The sequence below is a fragment of the Oncorhynchus gorbuscha genome, linkage group LG16, assembly GCF_021184085.1.
Source record: "Oncorhynchus gorbuscha isolate QuinsamMale2020 ecotype Even-year linkage group LG16, OgorEven_v1.0, whole genome shotgun sequence".
NCBI lineage: Eukaryota > Metazoa > Chordata > Actinopteri > Salmoniformes > Salmonidae > Oncorhynchus > Oncorhynchus gorbuscha.
This window is the reverse complement of record NC_060188.1, coordinates 37,756,820-37,777,452: the sequence shown is the minus strand read 5'-3', so window position 1 is coordinate 37,777,452 and position 20,633 is coordinate 37,756,820. Positions and strand designations below refer to the sequence as shown.

Below are 20,633 nucleotides of genomic sequence, written 5' to 3'. Positions count from 1 at the left end.
AAAATATGAATGATTTAATCTTTTAAGTCAGTCTGTTGCCATATTTATTTAAACTTTATTTAACTAGGCAAGTCAGTTAAGAACAAATTCTTATTTATACAATGCCGGTCCAAATGTGGAATCCCTACCCTTGCCGACATCATGGACAGTAATGGTTTGAGAACATTCCAAGATTTGAAAGATACATACACATTACCAGGCAACTCCTTTTTTCTATATTTACAACTTAGTACCTGAACCCCCCTCCCCATGTGATAGGTATAAATGGGAAGTACATTTAATATAACAGCCTTTTGAAATTCAATATTGGTGAACAAGTTCTACTTAAAATATCAAAGAGATGCAAAAGGAACTCATTTTGTGGAACGACCCTATTAAGGAAACGTATAGGTTCTTACAGTATCCCTACCGTCAAATAACACAGATTCAATGTACAGGAGCCATTTAGTGGCCCAGCACTTCCCCGCGCAACGCACCCACAGAACCCCAGGCCTATCTCACTGATGATAGTGTTATGGGGCTTCAGGGGCTATTTATAGCCAGCCCTGTGACTGTGAGTACGCTGGCCATGCTAGGTGGATTCCAGTGGTATGCTCAGCTCCAGTACAACCCAACCAGCACCTGCTGCTAGAGCTAACTGCCACGCCGTCGTTTCAGCTCCCACTGGGCCTGGACCACATAGCCCCAGGCCAAACCTCAGGAGGAGAGAAAAGAAGGTCAGACAGTCATCCATTTATTTTGGTTGGCCTGGTGATTTGTTTGTGTCTTTCTATTTTTGTAACATTTGAGATCTGTTGACATTTAAAGGCGTATGGTTCTTTTGTTTCAGGTTTTGTTGGAGGAGGATTTGACTGGAGTGGTGGTTGATGTGTGAAGAGTTTTCTTCAGGCTGGGCTTTAGGATCTGGTCAGAGGGCTCAGGCTGGCATGACATGAGGGGGGCCTCCTTCTAGTTCACATGAAGGTAACTGTAGATCATAGACGTCTTAATGGAAGTGTCAGATGGTCTCACTTTTGCAGACACTTTCAACAAGCACCATCTTCTACAAACACATGTCCAACTGGAGAATTCCTACAGGTCAGATCAGATACCTTCAGATTCTCACCTAATAACTGCATTTTCACAAAATGTCACAACCCTGATAGAGGTTTCAAAGATAATGTAGATAATATACATTTACTATTAAAATACCCAGATACATTTTATTTGATACTTTTACATTTTGATAAACAAAAATAGATTAGGAAAGTAAGATAAGGGAAATTAGGCAGTGATAGAGTGATGCTTAAGGGCACTGCGTTCATCCACCTCTGACCTGCTCGCCTCCCTACCACTGAGGAAGTACAGTTCCCGCTCAGCTCAGTCAAAACTGTTCGCTGCTCTGGCTCCCCAATGGTGGAACAAACTCCCTCACGACGCCAGGACAGCGGAGTCAATCACCACCTTCCGGAGACACCTGAAACCCCACCTCTTTAAGGAATACCTAGGATAGGATAAAGTAATCCTTCTCACCCTCCCTCCCCCCCTTAAAATATTTAGATGCACTATTGTAAAGTGGTTGTTCCACTGGATGTCATAAGGTGAATGCACCAATTTGTAAGTCGCTCTGGATAAGAGCGTCTGCTAAATGACTTAAATGTAAATGTAATGCTGAGACTCAGATTTTTCTATTTAAAATGTATGTCAAACAAAAAACGATGATTGCAAAGGTAAACAAACCATACAACCACAGTTCCAGTCAAAAGTTTGGACACACCTACTCATTCAAAGGTTTTTCTTTATTTTTACTATTTTCTACATTGTAGAATAATAAGGAAGACATCAAAACTATGAAATAACACATGGAATCATGTAGTAACCAAAAAAGTGTTAAACAAATGCAAATATATTTGAGATTCTTCAAAGTAGCCACCCTTTGCCTTGATGACAGCTTTGCACACTTTTGGCATTCTCTCAACCACCTTCATGAGGAATGCTTTTCCAGAAGTCTTGAAGGAGTCCCCACATATGCTGAGCACTTGTTTGCTGCCTGTCCTTGACTCTGCGGTCCAACTCATCCTAAACCATCTCAATTAGGTTGAGGTCAGGTGATTGTGGAGGCCAGATCATTTGATGCAGGTCAAATAGCCCTTACGCAGCCTGGGGGTGTGTTTTGGGTCATTGTCCTGTTGAAAAACAAATTATAGACCCACTAAGCACAAACCAGATGGGATGGCGTATCCCTACAGAATGCTGTGGTAGCCATGCTTGTTAAGTGTGCCTTGAATTCTAAATAAATCACTGACAGTGTCACCAGCAAAGCATTCCCACACCATCACACCTCCTCCATGTTTCACGGTGGGAACCACATATGCAGAGATCATCCATTCACCTACTCTGCGTCTCACAAAGACACGGCGGTTGGTACCAAACATCTCAAATTTGGACTCAGACCAAAGGACAGATTTCCACCAGTCTAAAGTCCATTGCTTGTGTTTCTTGGCCCAAGCAAGTTTCTTCTTCTTATTGGTGTCCTTTAGTAGTGGTTTCTTTGGAGCAATTTTACCATGAAGACCTGATTCACGCAGTCTCCTCTGAACAGCTGATGTTGATATGTGTCTGTTACTTGAACTCTGAGAAGCATTTATTTGAGGCTGGTAACTCTAATGAACTTATCCTCTGCAGCAGAGATAACTCTGGGTCTTCTGTTCCTGTGGCGGTCCACATGAGAGCCAGTTTCATCATAGCGCTTTATGGTTTTTGCAACTGCACTTGAAGAAACTTGAAAAGTTCTTAATTTTCCGCATTGACTGACCTTTATGTGTTAAAGTAATGAATGACTGTCGTTTCTCTTCACTTATTTGAGCTGTTCTTGCCATAATATTGACTTGGTCTTTTACCAAATAGGGCTCTCTTCTGTATACCACCCCAACCTTGTCACAACACAACTGATTGGCTCAAACGCATTAAGAAAGAAAGAAATTCCACAAATTAACAAGGCACAACTGTTAAATTAAATGCATTCCAGGTGACTACCTCATGAAGCTGATTGAGAGAACGCCAAGAGTGTGCAAAGCTGTCATCAAGGAAAAGGGTGGCTACTTTGAATTTATAGAATTTGATTTGTTTAACACTTTTGTGGTTGTTACATGATCCCATATGTGTTATTTCATAGTTGTGATGTCTTCACTACAATGTAGAAAATTGTAAAAATGAAGAAAAACCCTTGAATGAGTTGGTGTGTCCAAACTTTTGACTGGTACTGTATATACTGACATTCACAAGAACTACTTACAAAATTGTTGTACCAACTGTTCTTGCACTGTTCTTCAAGTAAAGGTGTTTTTGTAAAAAATATATATATGTAGAAATGGTTAAAAGTAGTCCTTGTGCATACACTTGTATGGTTTAACTTTGCAATTATTGGTTTTTGTTTGACATACATTTAAAAAATCTTAGTCTCAGCATCACTCTGTTAGCATTGAATTGCCCATAAACAAAACTTGATTAAAAACTGTGTAGTTGCATGTTAGGATGTAATTTAATCTCATTCAAAGCCATCAACATTTAAAATTCTAATAATAATGTTTTTTCTTTCTGTAATTCTGATTTACGTTGACTGAATCAAGCCTTGAACCCTGAAGAACTATTAAGAGTGTGACTTAGAAAGTAAGACAGCATCCTACACCGCATTTAAGATAGAGCACTGTGGCAGTAGAGAGATGTCAGAATAACCTCTCCATGTGATATCATTGACGTGGAGGAGGAGGACAAGGACATTGGCGCCAACTGATGACGTCAGCGATTCGACTAGTTCCTACTGCGCTGCCCTATGTTCACTAAGTGATTTTGGCGAGGTGGAAGAACCAAATGACAAACCATGTAAGTCGCTCTGGATAAGAGCGTCTGCTAAATGACTTAAATGTAATGTAAATGTAAAATGTCCTGAGCCCCAACCTCTAGTCTCAGCCCCGCTAACACCACCTTTATCTCAAGTTAGTGATGCTGCTGTACTGCCTGAGCCCTGTATAACCAACCTGACAGAGGAGGGAGAGAGTACAGACGGGTCAGGTGAAACATCAGATAAAACTTCTGCATCCAAAAAATGGGATACCTTAAGGGGCACTGTCGCTGGCGCCCTCCCTGATACTGACACCAATGAGGGGCTCTGATCCTCTCAACCCAGATACACCTCCAAGACTATTTTGATCAGACCAAAAGTAAACCAATACAACCAGGACAGGGGACGCGAACACTTGGGCAGAAAGCCAAATGAGGATTCCACAACATATGGTAGGAAGCAGGAAAAGGGTCCCAGTATCTGTGGTACTGAAAGTAAACTCCTTAGCAGCCCCCCCTCCCCTCCCCCCCGGACGGTGGTCAGGAGGATGAGGGGGAGGGGCTGAACTGCATGGGGGCCAGCAATAGAGAGGAGCAGACTGAGCTGTCACTCAGAGCCAGGAATAGAAAAGCGCCTGCAAGCTGCATCTCGACACTCAGTCGGCGAGCTGCAGTCAGGAATCCCGGCGTGTTGTTATTCAGAGTGTTCCCTCGCAACCGGGCAGCAACACCAACGGCAGAGACCTCCCGGATCCCAGAGCTTGCCAACGGACAGCCATCAAGACACCTGGAGATTCAGTCTGCTCCCTCAGAAACGCTGTAGAAGCACCTGGCGGCTCCAAGGGGTTCTACAACACAGCGGTGAGCCATCCACCATGTCCACCAAGTTCTATAAGGCAGACAGAGACCTGGCCTTCAGCAAACACTACTGCCCCCAGGCAGACTATTTGGATGTCTACAACTCCAGCTGTAGGTCCTTGACCCAGCCGTCTCCAGTCAGCGATTGGTCAGAAGATGATATCTCCCTCCAGCAGTCCTCGGTTGTCTCAGCTAACATCCAAAGCACAACAGCATGCTCAGAAACTGGCAGCTTCGAATGCATTGATGTGGCTATGGAAAACCAGGGTGAGGTGTACAGAGGGGGAACAAAAACTGTTCCCAAGAGGCAAATCCAACTGAAGAGACGTAACACGGCGGAATCACAAGACAGTGATAAGGGAGAGGTGACAAATGAAGCCCAATGTACACCCAGTACAGCCAGCCACCGCAGGGATGTGTTCATGCGTCAGCACAGCACCCCAGCAACTTTCCACCAGGAGTCACATGGGATGGAGTCGGAGAACAAGACAGCTCAGGCCGAGCGAAAGCAGAGGCTCCAGAAGTCGATGTCCCTGGACGAGACCTCCACAAAAACCAAAATGGCCTCCTGTATCATCAAGAGTGTCCTGTCAAAGAAGATGCAGTGTGAGCTGAATCTACAAAACAAAACTGAAGTGAACGAAGGAGCCTTCGCACCTCTAGAGGTCCAGAATAACGGTAAGAACTGTCACCAGAGCCCTCTGGCAGCCAAAGAGATCAGCACAACTGATATGAGCTCTGTTGATTCACATAGACAGAGTCACTCTATCCAATACCATCAGGTTGCGAACGCTAAAACACACCAAAAGTCGCTTTACAAACAGAACTCCGTTTCACTCGTGAGCAGCTTTGGAGGGTCTGAGTTTCAGAGCACCAGCACTAAGAGGGCTGAAATAGCCTCCACTCTGGAAAGTGAGGAAATAGAAAGGCAAAACCCCAGGGATGGGGCTCTGCCGTACGCTAACCGGAGCCCAGGGGACAGACTATCTTGTGACTCAGCAAAGGGCAAAACGCAGAGCACATGTGCTGGTTCAAGCAGATCTGGAGGCAAACAGGCTCCGGTGAAAAACACACCAGAGGAATGCAACAGGGGGCAAGGGGTCCATAAACAACAGAACCCCCTGCCTAAGGGGCTACAGAGGACTGATACACTCTGGGGCAGTCAAGTCAGTCAGCAGCCACTAATTCCTGAAGGTGTGTCAGGAAAGGCAATAGAGACGGGGGACAGTGGAGAAGTCAAGTTTGTGGGACAGTCTGGGAACATGGGGACACAGGAGATATTTAAAGCCAAGGCCCCAGTACATGTGGTGAGGGATGTGAGGAGGCTGGTGAAAAATACCTACAACCTGTCTTTCAAAAACGCAGCGGACACCATTTTGGGAAAAGAGGACAGTCTCCTGTCCTTCTATCAGCAGTCTGTGTATGACCAGGTCAGCAACAGAGAGGCCTGCGGGGTCAGAGCACCCGGGCCTAATGAAAAGCTATTAGTGAAGAAAGTGTTCCCATCGGCACCTTTGAAGGCCGTGGATACAGCTTCACTTTACACCACCCCCAAGGGATATGTAACCAAAGCCACAGCTCTCCATGAATCACAAGACAGAATTCCTAACACTGGATTTACAAATATCACACCCCAAAGCCTTGCAAAATCTATTGAGAAAAGAGGCAGCCGACCCAATATCAACCAGTCTGATAACCTGAGTAGTAATGCCAATGCAAGTTCAAAAGAGATGCTTCGGCAGACCTGGTCTTCAGTGGAGCCCCCCAGTAAGTCTAATCAGCAATGGTGTGAAAGAACAGGCACCACCAATGAGAAACAGAAATCCCCACAAGCAACTGCCACAAATAGTTTTACTTTAGTTCCAACATATTACTCATCAGCAGCACACGTGTACCAGCCAGAACAGTATCAGCCCTCAGTTACAACGTGTTCCAGTGCCAAGGATAGCAGCCAAAACCATGGCCCTCCTCCCAGATCCCAGGGTCAAACTACACTCACTTGCACACCTTCCCCTGCCTGTGTACAGCTCAACACCACTGGGACTCCACAGCCACTGATGTCTCCCTTCTTCCATACACCAAACCCCATGAACTACCAGACAATTCAAACCCACGTTGGAAAGATGACTTTAATACAGGCCCCTGTCCTGATGCAGCCTCCCCCTCAAAACCAGCCAGCCCAACTGCTGAGGGGAGAAGAATTCTCACCCCCACAGCCAGCAGGGAATGGAGAAAACAAAATGCCCTCCCCAGACACACAACAACAGCAGTACCTGTGCAGCACACAGGGTTTCATGGGCCCATTCAGCACAGAGTACAGGCAGGGCAGTGCAGGCTTAGCATATCCTGAGATGGCTGGAGGTCAGGTTTACGGACAGGGACCCCGACACATGCTGATGGACCCGGAGACGGGGAGATGTTTCTACATCGACGTTCCCCAACTTCCACCTCAGCGCAAGATGCTGTTTGATCCAGAGACCTGCCAGTACGTGGAAGTGCTGCTGCCCCAGCAGACGGTGCCTACAGCAGTCCTGCCACCAGCGTGTGCCATGCCCTACCACTCAATGCAATTCCCAGGCATGTACCCTCCCAAGTGCTTCTCTGTTCAGGCTCATCCACAGGAGATGCCTCACACCTGGCTGTAAGACTGCTGCCTACCGGACTGCAACAGCTTAACACTACGATGGGACTGTACACTGCACTGTCCAGGGGGTAAGGACTGAGGGAAAGCCGCACAAGGCCACCCAGAGATGGATCAGAGTGTCTTACATACTGTCAGGTTGAGTAAAACTTGGGTATCAATAATAGTGATGAAAATCAGTGTCTCATCTCGGATTCACCTGAATCCGAAAATTCCTGACACAATACCCATAAAGATGATGACTACCGGGACTTCACGTTGTCAGATATTTGTGTGAGAGAGCAGAGGGCTGCTAAGGTATGCAATGTTTTCCATAACGAAAATGCATACAGTGTATTTACCTGTGGTTCTCTGAACCCTCCTCTTCCCTCCCTATTGAAACTGTGTCTTTCTGGGCAGATGCTTGATGATCTTTTACTGTAACTAAAATGGCATGTCATCTAATTTTCTAACATAAACATTTTTTTTGTGATGATGTTTGCCATGTCTAGTTGTGTAATATAGATAAAACAACACTTTCTTAAAACACAAATTTTCTTTTGCAATTTTCAAAGGAGAAATTAAGATTTGAGTGGGTGCTATTTTTTATTTTATTTTGTAAGCTTTTGTTGTCTTTTACATCTCACCATTGTTTACTTGAGGAGAGTGGCCTGAACAAGCCGAGAGGGCAGCTGTCTTCAGATTAAAAACGCATCACCAGGGGCAGACTGCAATGGCCATTATTGACAGAGGCCCTGGCAGACAAGGGTTTTGGGTGTAATATGGAACGGAAATTCAATTCAACATCTTTCATCATGTCACAGTGAAATCAATACTGAACAGCCATAAAAACTCTGATCCTGTACTTCCTTGATAGATCAATAGACCCTAGCCTCTTGGCCTGCACTTTTTTTCTTCCAATCTGTGCAGTGTTGTTGTTCAGTCTCGCTCAGCTAATACAGTACAATTACCATGTTGACTTGACTTAGAAGCATGTGGGTTTTCTTTCTTACAGCACTTTTTGGTCAGATTGTAAATATGTTAATCGACGGCTCTCCTCTCACTAATCTTGTTTTAACATTTTATTGTAACACTTAATAATGTAAACAAACATTTAACGTAGTCAAAAAAATAGGAATGTTTTAATATATTACACTTTCATTTTATATCATTTTTTGCTTTACCTCCGATTGAGTTCAGATCATTAGAAGAGAGAGACACTATCATTACTTGTTCATTTTGTACACAAGAAAGACTTAATAAAATACAAAAAAACACTGCTAATGTTGTTTCTGCTTCTTCAGTACAGCCTATATACAAGCATACGGTCAAGTATGTGTCTGAATATATGGCTCTGTGTTCTTCAGCGTAGACCAATAATAGATGCTATAAAAACGTGGTGGTGAGTAAGAAAACAGAGATGGTAGACCAAACCTCCAAGATACATGGTGAATTACATGCTCTAGTAAATAATATTCCAGTCACAACATTGCAACATCGTGCATTTGTAAGTGTCCAAAACAATAAATAGCTGTGAAAATCACACCTCAGTATAAAAATAATCTAAAAGATGAATCATTGAACTTTTACTATACTTTGGTGCAGGCCAAGGTAATTGTTGTGTCCATGCGTACACTCTCAGTCCTCTCTCTTAATTCATCCTCGTTGTTTTCCTGCATGCTGTCCTTCCGTCTGCGCTGCCTGAAGCCTTGGAAGCTGGGGCAGATGGGGAGATAGCGCAGGCAGCTGATCTTCCTAACGCAGCTCATTCCAATGGGAAAGTCATAAGTAGTATGTATGTTCGCGGAGCTTCCCCCACTGCCCTCATCAGCCTTCCAGTCCAACAGCCCTCTCTCCTTCCTTGTGCCTGTTTGGACCACACAAACAAGTATATATGCACAAAACACACACACAATGACACATCTCATCGACGGGGCTGTAGTGGAGCAGATTGAGAGCTTCAAGTTCCTTGGCGTCCACATCACCAACAAACTAACATGGTCCAAGCACACCAATCATGGTGTGACAGTCATGAAGAGGGCACGACAAAACCTATTCACCATCAGGAGACTGAAAAGATTTGGCATGGGTCCTCAGATCCTTAAAAGGTTTTATAGCTGCACCATTGAGAGCATCCTGACGGGTTGCATCACTGACTGGTATGGCAATTGCTCGGCCTCCGACCGCAAGGCACTACAAAGGGTAGAGCGTACAGCCCAGTACATCACCGGGGACATCCAGGACCTCTATACTAGGCGGTGTCAGGGGAAGGCCCTAAAAATGGTCAAATACTCCAGCCACCCTTGTCATAGACTGTTCTCTCTGCTACAGCACGGCAAGCGGAACCGGAGCGCCAAGTTTAGGTCAAAGAGGCTTCTAAACAGCTTCTACCCCCAAGCCATAAGACTCCTGAACAGCTAATCAAATGGCTACCCAGACTATTTGCATTGCCCCCCCCCCCCCTTTTTCTACACTGCTGCTACTCTCTTTTATTATCTATGCATAGTCACTTTAATAACTCTACCTACATGTACATATTACCTCAATTACCTCGACACCAGTGCCCCCGCACATTGACTCTGTACAGGTACCCCCTGTATATAGCCTCGCTATTGTTATTTTACTGCTGCTCTTTAATTATTTGTTATTCTTATCTCTTAATTTTATGGGGGGGGGGGGTATTTTCTTAAGACTGCATTGTTGGTTAAGGGCTTGTAAGTAAGCATTTCACTGTAAGGTCTACAACACCTGTTGTATTCGGCACATGTGACAAATGCAATTTGATTTGATCAACAAACATGGGTAGTTACAGGCAACCGTTTGAAGGATTGGCGTGTCCCATTGTGACATGGTGGTGACACATACTGTCAACAAACACAAAGCAACGGGTCCCTCCGATCCGTGTGTGATGAGGTGACTAGGCAGTGCTGTGCGTTTGACATCTGTTAACGAGATGAGGTGTTGCACTCTTACAGAGCACGCATACCTGGGATGGTGTTATCCAGAGCAAACGCCAGGAAGCCTCCAACAAACATCTCAGTGGTTAGGAGCACTGTGAGGATTTGATCCACCTCTGCAACTCCTGAGGGCAATGAAACATGTACCACCAAATGAATGATCCTTAATCATTATTCATAGCATCCAACATAATATCCAGCAGCAAAACCGTACTAAACCTGCATACCAGTCTAACTGTACACATACTCTGAACTTCCTACAGCCGCTCCTACACTTCCTCAGCAGATGATGATGATGCCTTTTCTTATCAATAAAACCCTTTTAAATGTGCAGCCCACCTGTTTTGATGCAGCCAGGGTGCAAGTCTAGGTAGCTGGGCAGCATGAGACCGAAGAACATGGAGAAGCCGAGGACAAAGAGATTCCTAGAGGAGTTGAGGTCTACGCTCTGCAGGTTGGACAAGCCCACAGCCGTGATCATACCTGCAGGGCATAGACAACACAAACAACAGAGGTGTGGAAAAGGTGATTATTGTCATATTTTTAAACGGTTATCCGTGTTTCTAGCTACAAACATAATATGATTCCCTTTCTGAAATAGTGAGTTTTTTGTGATTATACTACCCCCCCTGGTGGCTGACACTGAGATGATGCTGTGTGTGGAATCTGTATTTGGAAGTCACAGAACACAGTGGGAGAATCTCAATTGCATACTCCTTGCTTCCTCTCTCCTCGCATCCTTCTCAAAACCGATTGGATAAGAAACACAGAGGTCACTCCCCTCTGACCTTCTCCTCCAATGGGTTTTGAGAAGAACGCAAGGGCAGAGGACGCGAGGAGTATGCAATTGAGATTCTCCCAATGACTCACCGAACAAGGTGCAGAACATGCCACCTAGAATGGGGTCAGGCAGAGATGCGAAGAGGGCAGTGAATTTCCCCACTGTTCCTAACAGGAACATTATGGCTGCACCATATTGCACCACTCTCCTGCTGCCCACCTGTGTTTAGGGACATAGTACAACATGGCTCAATGTGAACTGTGCAACCTCTAGTATCAGTTGCAGTTCATTGATTATGAATCCACACCAGAGTAACATACCAGCATATGTAAAGATGAGTAGACCCTTAGTCAATAATTATGTGGAAATAATAATAATTGATTTCCATTGCGGCAAAGGGCTTGCACTAGAGACCGTGTTGATAAGCATTTATCCGTTTCAAACAGATATTATTGCTGATTCCAACTTGAACAAGACATAAATACAACATCTGAGATTCCATATGTACACTCATGTGTTTGCAGTAAATAGATTAAAGACAGCATGTCTGAAGAACTTGGGAGGGGCTGAGGGGCTAAGCTTCCTAACCTTAGTGATTCCCAGAACTCCAATGTTGGGACTGGAGGAGGTGGAGCCATTTCCTGTACCCAGTAGTCCTGCTATAATACAGCACACCCCCTCTGTGAAAATACCCCTAGTATGGGAAAGACAAGACACGAAGGATAACGAAGGATGCAGACAACTACATACATGCATCCACACAGAGAATAGAGTACTGATGCTTGACCACAGAGGACTATCTCGAACATAGGTTCATGTCAGAGCCTTCGGTCCAGGTTAGAAATCTAAACTGTGGCGTAGGAGACTGATGCTCACCTGTTGATGGCATGGACCGGTGGCGGAGGTGCCCCTGAGAGGCGAGCACAGGCATAATAGTCCCCGATAGACTCTATAATGCCAGCTAGTGTGGCACTGAACATGCCCAGCACTCCGGCGATGGTCACCGTGGGCAACCCCCACTGACCTTTCAGGGACACACAAACACCACAAGTCGGAATTATTCCCCTATGTAGCAAGACAAGAGGCAATGGCAATGGATGACAACTTAGATAATTTAAACCATTGAAAATGTTTTATAAGGTCATTCTAAAGGTGATCATAAATGGCCAGTGTCATCCAATTTCTTAACTTGACCCTTGCTCTAGCTCAGGCGTCCAAACTGGCCCAGTGTGAGAGACAATGGCTGTAAGGCTGGCCTCTTACAGGGGTAGGGGAAGCGGAACCAGGGGGAGAGGGTCATGATGTCACCGCGCGCATCAGTGCGTGCCTTCTGTCCGTACTTGCTGGGGTCACTGGGCAACACGTCGGTCAGGGTCAGGATGTAACACAGCAGCCACACCAACATGATGGCCATGATAATCTAAACCCAGCACCACAGACACACAGAGAAGGGGAACAGCATGACATATCATACAGCCTAATCATAGAGCTTATTATGTAGGCCTATTCTGTGCCCATTCTTACAGCCCTTTTCATCAGGAAGCTAATACTTTGCATTAATGTAAGGTGAAATTACCCCTGTGGTCTGGTTCTATCTATCACAGTGAGTCATTTATATAGCCTGGCCTTGACAATGTCCCCATGACCTGGCTGGCAGCACTGATTAAGGCAGTAACACAGAGGAAAATGCAATAAAGTCTGCCTAAGATGAGACTTTATTATACCTCTCAAGATTGGAGTGGCATGGTAAGTGCTGTGAATGAATAGCTTGGTGTATTTGATGAACATCAGTTCATGCCCCACATGAGAACATCTGATTAGCGTGGATCGGATGACTTTTTAACATCCCTGTGTGACAAATATGTGTTTTTTGGTTCTAACCGGGAACATCTTAAAGATCTGGAACCTGGTGATGCTGAAGCCTTTCTTCCTGTTGTAGGTGAGGAAAGGGAAGGACCAGTTCCTCAGGTACTGAGCAAATAGCACGATGAGGAAGATGCACCTGGGAAGACGCAGAGGATCAGTAAGGCAGTGATATAGCGACAACATAACCGAATCAAAGACAAAGCAACAGGGGAAAAGCAATGGACCCTTTAAACACTCGTGGGAATTGCCTATGTGGATAGGGCTACATTGAAATGTTTCTTACAGAAGACAAATGAAAATCAAATGCATAACCAGGGTAACTAATGAAAGGGAACACTTTGGAGATGATGGGAAAAGTATTAGAGCAAAGGTGAGGGCACAACAATTCACCCGACACAAGCACAGTCGTTTGGAACACAACCATCCATCCCCGCCATCACACAATTACCTGTTGTTGTCGACGCAATCCAAAAAAACGGTCCATTATAAATGGCCATCTGGGTCAGGTGGGCATGGTTTGAAAACTTGTTTTATTGCCAAGGCAATTCAGGGGGAAAAAAACGGTCGTAATTTTGACGCGCACAGAAAGGAGTCATGAGTGCATTCAAGGTGCGTGTGCTGCGGCAAATTCTCTTCACAATGAACAAACACAGGCTCAATCTGTTCAGAACAACCCAGGGTAAGACGCCATGTAATCTTGGAACTGTACATCAAGCACAGTGATCATACACACGTTGATACTGTGCTGTATATGACATGAGTTTTATGATCTGGAAATGTGAATTGCACATTTGGACTCACAAGTGTTTGGACTGCTTGAATTACATCCAAGCAGTATTTCTTATAATCCTCAACGTCTCATCTTTCAAAAATGCATAGAGTCATCTTAATGTACAGCAGTTCCCTCAGTTAGACAACAAAACATTTGCAAAAGTTGGCCAATTAGCAGGGGTGATGGGGGAACTTCTTGTCGCACAAGGTGCTTAAGTTCAGAGCGTCTGTCAGTCAAAACCCCCACACAGCTGTGAAACGCAGAGCCAGGGCTCTGACGTCAGGTATAGCATGTTACTTTACAGACACTGCGTTCCAATTCAGGCGTTTATCAGTGCCCAAATCTGCCATTTTCAACCCGTATACGGATACAAGGGTGAAGGGCTACCTAAATAGTATGTGATTAGATTCAATAGCTTCAATGACCTTGGATTGAAGACCGTAAAGAGTCTCAAGCCCTAGTCAAAGTCATCCATTTCTACTATAGAAGCGAGGAACAGAAGTAAGAAAAACAGGCCCTCGGCCTAGAGAGTAATCAAACTCAGAAAACATTGTTGGATCTCAAGTGTAAGCATGAGTGGAGAGGATCAGATGGAAAGAGCAGAGTCCACAGAGAGGATGCATTACAGGGAAGGGCTGGATTCAATAGACAAAGGATGGATTGTGCTCTCACAGTGCTGAGAGGCCCCAGTGAGAGCCGGCTCTGTCCCCAGCTGTCTGGAAGACAGACAGGCCGATGAGGGACACGGTGGGGGTGACGGTCAGGGGCCCAATGTAGTCCAGGAGGAGACCAGGGAGACCCACCAGCCCGATGACCACCTCCACTGCACTGGATGCTATGATGGCACCCTGGATCTACAGGGGAGAGAAACCGACTGTTATTATCATTAGATATGTCAAATCAAATCAAATGTTATTTGTCACTTGCTTCATAAACAACAAGTGTAGACTAACAGTGAAATGCTAACGTACGGGGTCATTTTCCAATAACGCAGAGTTAAGATAAAACAATTCAATAAAAAAAATAGAAATAGTGACACAAGGAATAAATACACCGTGAATAATGAATAACAATAATGAGTAAAAGTAACATGGCTACAGTGCATTCGGAAAGTATTCAGACCCCTTGACTTTTTCCACATTTTGTTACCTTACAGCCTTTTTCTAAAATGGATCACATTGTTTTTCCCCCCTCATCAATCTACACACAATACCTCATAACAACAAAGCAAACAGCTGTTTGGAAATGTTTAGAACAAAAAACAGCGATTACAGCCTTGAGTCTTCTTGGGTATGACACTACAAGCTTGGCACACCTGTATTTGGAGAGTTTCTCCCATTCTTCTCTGCAGATCCTCTCAAGCTCTGTCAGGTTGGATGGGGAGCGTTGCTACACAGCTATTTTCAGGACTCTCCAGAGATGTTCGATCGGGTTCATTCATGTCCGGGCTCTGACATCCAGAGACTTCTGTGTTGTCTTGGCTGTGTACTTAGGGTTGTTGTCCTGTTTGAAGGTACATATTCACCCCAGTCTGATATCCTGAGTGCTCTAGAGCAGGTTTTCATCAAGGATATCTCTGATTGGTGGAGTGCTGCAGAGATGGTTGTCCTTCTGGAAGGTTCTCCCATTTCCACAGAAGAACTCCGGAGCTCTGTCAGAGTGACCATCGGGTTCTTGGTTACCTCCCTGACCAAGGCCGTTCTCCCCCGATTGCTCAGTTTGGCCGGGCGGTCAGCTCTAGGAAGAGTCTTGGTGGTTCCAAACTTTTTCCATTTAAGAATGATGGCCAGTGTGTTCTTGGGGACCTTCAATGCCGTAGACATGTTTTGGTACCCTTCCCCAGATCTGTGCCTCGACACAATCCTGCCTTATGGCTTGGTTTTTGCTCTGACATGCAATTTCAACTGTGGGACCTTATATAGATAACTGTGTGCCTTTCCACATCATATTCAATCAATTGAATTTACCACAGATAAACTCCGATCATGTTGTAGAAACATCTCAAGGATGATCAATAGAAACAGGATGCACCTGAGCTCAATTTCAAATCTCATAGCAAAGGGTCTGAATACTTATAAGGTATTTCTGTTTTTTTATTTTTTATAAATTTGCTAATATTTCTAAAAACCTGTTATTGCCTTGTCATTATGGGGTATTGTGTGTAGATAGATGAGAAATTTTTAATTTGATCAATTTTAGAACAAGGCTGTAACGTATCAAAATGTGGAAAAAGTCAAGGTAACTGAATACAGTGTATACTGGGAGTACCAGGACCAAGTTGATGTGCAGGAGTATGAGGTAATTGAGGTAGCTATGTACAGGTAGGGGTAAAGTGACTATGCAACAGAATAAGTAATAGACAGTTGCAGCAGCCTATGTGGAGGACCCCCATGTGACCTGACCAGGAAAATGTATTGATCCTAGTTATGTCTACATGATGTCTCAGATAATGTCAATTAAAGTGAGAGATGCTACAGTTCAGAAGGATGTACCACAAGATGGAGGCCCACTGAAAAGAAGCAGGAAGTACCTCTCTCATCCTTGGGTGCCAGATGTGGGAGGTGTTCAGAGGAAGACTCCAGTCCCCATAAATCTCCTCTGTGGAAAGACAGACAGAAACAACAGCCCATTAGTGAGGTTCTGTCTGTGACTGGGCCCTATTCTTTTCACACAGGTTGAGATTGAGGGACGCACCTTCAGAGGGACATTTCCATCTATCCAGCCCTAGGATAGCTTGAGCAGGGATGAGGAAAGCAAAAGCACTGGCCTGGAAAAGAGGTAACCTACAAATCGAAGATGAAACACAGGTGCATGATAAGCATTAGCAGACATACACATGTACACACATGCACACAAACCAAGCACACACACACACACCTGACTCCAAAGGTGGTTTGAATGAGTGTGGTGATTCCCACGCAGGTGAAGATGGTTCCCACCAGCTGACTGACAGTGTTCTGGTCCTTTCCCACACACATGGCCTCCGCTAGCAGGAAGGGCACAGCGATGGTCCCGCTAAAACACGTCAGGTAGTGCTGTGATCAAAGACGCAGTGTTAATCACTGTGGAGTGAGAAAGAGAGGGGGGACCAGAGATATGGGAAACGAGAGCACACAAAGAGCAAGAGAAAGGTGGAGTCTACTGATGAAACCATCCATGAAAACGAGGTGTGTGTGAAAGAGTGTGTGTGTATTTGTGCACCTGGAGGCCCAGTAGAATGCAGAGGTACCACGGCGGGACATCCTCTATGGTGTAGATCATGTCAAAGCCCGACTGCTGCTTCTGCTGCTCGGCAGCCAGTTTCCCCCCCTCAGCACACTGCTCCTGTTCCTCTGTCTGACTCTGGATGACATCACTCTGAGAGGGAGGACCAGAGACAGTCACACATCTAAATGGATTTTGGATTTGGTTGGCAACTTGGCACACACAAATCTTGAAAGCAGAGACACGTGTTCAGCCACTGGGACTAATCGATGGCAAAGGCTCTCGTACACCCTGGAAGTAAAACACAATTCAGTGTTTCCACGTTTGGTTTGTTTGTGTCCAACAGGTATTGTGTCTGCCCCATGTCAATAGCCACAAATGCCCTGAAAAAGCATTGTTTCAGCTAGAACCATCCTCCACAAGTTCAGTTCAGTTAGTCAGTCAGACATCATGACGGTAAGGACCGTAGTCCGAGTAAACAGTTTTTCCCACAGTGTCATTTCACCAAAAAAAAGTAAACAGAAACACTGTGGGAATGAGGTAATAGGATAAGTTAACAAGTTCAACTTTACACTTGATAGAAAAACATAGCACATCACATATGAACATCCCATATTCATGATCTTGTCAGGCCAGATCATGTAGACTTACAAACATTATCAACTAAACTCATCAATTCATCATACCTTGTGGTCTGGTTGTGTCTCTGTGTGCTGCATCTGCTTCCTCTGGGCTGTCAGGTCCTTGTGATGGTTTGTCGGGTATTGGGTAAGGCTGCTTTTCTTTGTGCTCTCTCAACTCAACACTTGTGACCTCAGCCCTATACAGCAGTGGAAATGCGCATTGTATGGGGGTTGAGAGGACCAGATTAGCCAGGTTAATAATCTGCCCCAGAGGCGGACTTTACCCACTGGTGCTGAACAAGAGGCTGAGACCGTAAACCTAAAGGTAAAGGACCCAGGGTTCAAGACGACACTTCTTGGAATGAGAGATAGTGGGCTACATTTACATTTACATTTAAGTCATTTAGCAGACGCTCTTATCCAGGGCTAGAATCAGAATAGCTATCAGAAAGAACTACATCGGAAGGGTTACATTTGTAGTTCTAGATTTGTGACCGATTGTGCATTTCATTTTATCGGAAGAGGTTGTGATAGCATCTAGGCCAGCCATACTCAATAGGCAGACAGTGATCCGGATCCGGACCCAGAACAGGGTCAATACGGACTGTGGTCCGGATCTGGACCCAGAATAGGGTCAATACAGACTGCGGGTCTCGACTAAATTAAATAAATGAATATATGTTATGTAAAAAATCTGGCTTTTAACAAACATGCTGTTGATAATTGTTATAGTGGAACGCGCAAGGTGCAATTTTGAAATTTGGTAATGCATGGAAAGTTTTCCACTAGTAATTTCATTCACTGACAGACCTGATAGAAATGTCCAGTTGATCAACTAGCCCATGTTAGCTAGGTAAATAACCAGCTATCTAAATCTTGTTATTATCATGGCCAGATTACATGCCCTGGGCCCTCTGTTTGTTTTAGACTATGGCCTCGACACTCAGAGAGACCCTGTTGATTTTGAGTCCCTCAGGTATTTAATTTTTAATTTTACCTTTATTTAACCAGGCAAGTCAGTTAAGAACATATTCTTATTTTCAATGACGGCCTGGGAACAGTGGGTTAACTGCCTGTTCAGGGGCAGAACGACAGATTTGTACCTTGTCAGCTCGGGGGTTTGAACTCGCAACCTTCCGGTACCACTAGGCTACGCTGCCGCTCCAGGTATCATGAACACACAAGAGACAGGGCAAAATGTGTTGAATTGCAGAACATTTTCTTTAAAATAGCTAAATGTTCTCTCTCCACCAACAAAAGTTTCAGATTACGGCGATAAATTGCAATATCCATTAGGACCTTTGCAAGTGTTGGAGCATGCAGACAGCCCCTGGCTGTAAATAATCATTAAAAAAAAAGAAAATGTCATCTGGTTTGCTTAAAATAAAACATTTGAAGTGCTTAATACTTTCTTTTGATAATTAAGTATATTTTTGAAATCACAATTATACTTTTATACTTTAATATATTTAAAAACAAATGCTTTTTAACTTTTACTCATGTAGTATTTTACTGGGTGACTCACTTTTACTTTTTTTTAAACTTTTACTTTTTCCACCACTGAACATGAGATCTTATAAGGAAGACAGTGATGTATCAAATCCAGTATGTGAGTGAAGAGGGGGGGGATTTAAAAAAAAAAAAAGACATTCTGAAAAATAACCACATGACAATGGATGAATGGACTTTAATTTTGTATTACAAACTTTCATGACTCATACCAACCACAAGAGGGCGACACACCGACATGACTCCATATTCTATTAAGGGTCATGACCTCCGTATTGGAAAGATCTGCTCCAGACTTCCCCTTTGACTTCCTCCAGACAGTCCTACCTGTTTCAAGCCACTCCAGTGTGTCCATACACATGTATGAGCAACGTGTGCATGTGTGTGTCTGTTTGTGAAAGTGTGTGTGATGCACAAGGTCGGGTGTGTCTTCTTGAGTAATATCCTAATTTTAAGAGGATGAAATGCATAGCTGTGTCTCAGGGTTGTACAGTCGTGGCCAAAAGTTTTGAGAATGACACAAATATTAATTTCCAAAGTTTGCTGCTTCAATGTCTTTAGATATTGTCAGATCTTACTATGGAATACTGAAGTATAATTACAAGCATTTCATAAGTTGTCAAAGGCTTGTATTGACAATTACATGAAGTTGATGCAAAGAGTCAATATTTGCAGTGTTGACCCTTGTTCTTCAAAACCTCCAATCCGCCCTGGCATGCTGTAAATTAACTCTGGGCCACATCCTGACTGATGGCAGCCCATTCTCGCATAATCAATGCTTGGAGTGTCAGAATTTGTGGGTTTTTGTTTGTCCAACCGCCTCGAGGTTTGACCACAAGTTCTCAATGGGATTAAGGTCTGGGGAGTTTCCTGGCCATGGACCCAAAATATCGATGTTCCCCGATTCACTTAGATATATATCACTTTTGTCTTATGGCAAGGTGCTCTATCATGCTGTAAAATGAATTTGTCACCAAACTGTTGCTGGATGGTTGGGAGAAGTTGCTCTCGGAGGATGTGATGGTACCAATCTTTATTCATGGCTGTGTTCTTAGGCAAAATTGTGAGTGAGCTCACTCTCTTGGCTGAGAAGCAACCCCACACATGAATGGTCTCAGGATGCTTTACTGTTGGCATGACACAGGACTGATGGTAGCGCTCACCTGGTCTTCTCCGGACAAGCTTTTTTCCGGATGCCCCAAACAATCGGAAAGGGGATTCAGAAAATGACTTTACCCCAGTCCTCAGCAGTCCAATCCCTGCACCTTTTTCAGAATATCAGTCTGTCCCTGATGTTTTTCCTGGTGCCCTTCTTGACACCAGGCCATCCTCCAAACATCTTCACCTCACTGTGCGTGCAGATGCACTCACACCTGCCTGCTGCCATTCCTGAGCCAGCTCTGTACTGGTGGTGCCCCAATCCTGCAGCTGAATCAACTTTATGAGACAGTCCTGGCACTTGCTGGACTTTCTTGGGCGCCCTGAAGCCTTGTTCACAACAACTGAACCGCTCTCCTTGAAGTTCTTGATGATCTGAAATGGTTGATTTACGTGGAATCTTACTGGCAGCAATATCCTTGCCTATGAAGCCCTTTTTGTGCAAAGCAATGATGACAGCACGTGT

At 44.5% G+C, this 20,633-nt stretch overlaps 2 protein-coding genes across 3 annotated transcripts; one reads left to right on the top strand and one right to left on the bottom strand.

Annotated features, from left to right (window-relative positions):
* The first annotated feature begins 337 nt into the window (after positions 1-337).
* On the top strand, positions 338-8,575 carry prob1 (proline-rich basic protein 1). Of its 2 annotated transcripts, XM_046305167.1 has the most exons (3): positions 338-716; positions 830-963; positions 3,609-8,575. In XM_046305167.1, the coding sequence occupies exon 3, from the start codon at positions 4,695-4,697 to the stop codon at positions 7,320-7,322; it is 2,628 nt and encodes an 875-aa protein (XP_046161123.1). In that variant the 5' UTR covers positions 338-716; positions 830-963; positions 3,609-4,694; the 3' UTR covers positions 7,323-8,575. The 2 variants fall into 2 exon arrangements, with proteins under 2 accessions (XP_046161123.1, XP_046161124.1); XM_046305168.1 differs by having other exon boundaries at positions 707-963.
* Positions 8,365-17,721, bottom strand: slc23a1 (solute carrier family 23 member 1). The gene is made up of 14 exons (XM_046305169.1): positions 17,564-17,721; positions 16,875-17,030; positions 16,551-16,708; positions 16,368-16,456; positions 16,204-16,271; positions 14,346-14,527; positions 12,917-13,037; positions 12,299-12,455; positions 11,912-12,059; positions 11,624-11,729; positions 11,125-11,254; positions 10,594-10,737; positions 10,284-10,379; positions 8,365-9,164 (listed from the first exon to the last, which is right to left on the bottom strand). Exons 1-14 carry the CDS (start codon positions 17,594-17,596, stop codon positions 8,887-8,889), a joined length of 1,866 nt encoding a protein of 621 aa, XP_046161125.1. The 5' UTR covers positions 17,597-17,721; the 3' UTR covers positions 8,365-8,886.
* Between the last annotated feature and the right edge of the window lie 2,912 nt (positions 17,722-20,633).

Coding starts and splice junctions, on each gene's coding strand:
- prob1 (XM_046305167.1), top strand. CDS start 4,695: ATGTCCACCAAGTTCTATAAGGCAGACAGAGACCTGGCCTTCAGCAAA.
- slc23a1 (XM_046305169.1), bottom strand. CDS start 17,596: ATGCAGCACACAGAGACACAACCAGACCACAAG. Junction 17,031..17,563: donor AGACACAACCAGACCACAAG/GTATGATGAATT, acceptor CCTCCCTCTCAG/AGTGATGTCATCCAGAGTCA. Junction 16,709..16,874: donor GCATTCTACTGGGCCTCCAG/GTGCACAAATAC, acceptor CTTTGATCACAG/CACTACCTGACGTGTTTTAG.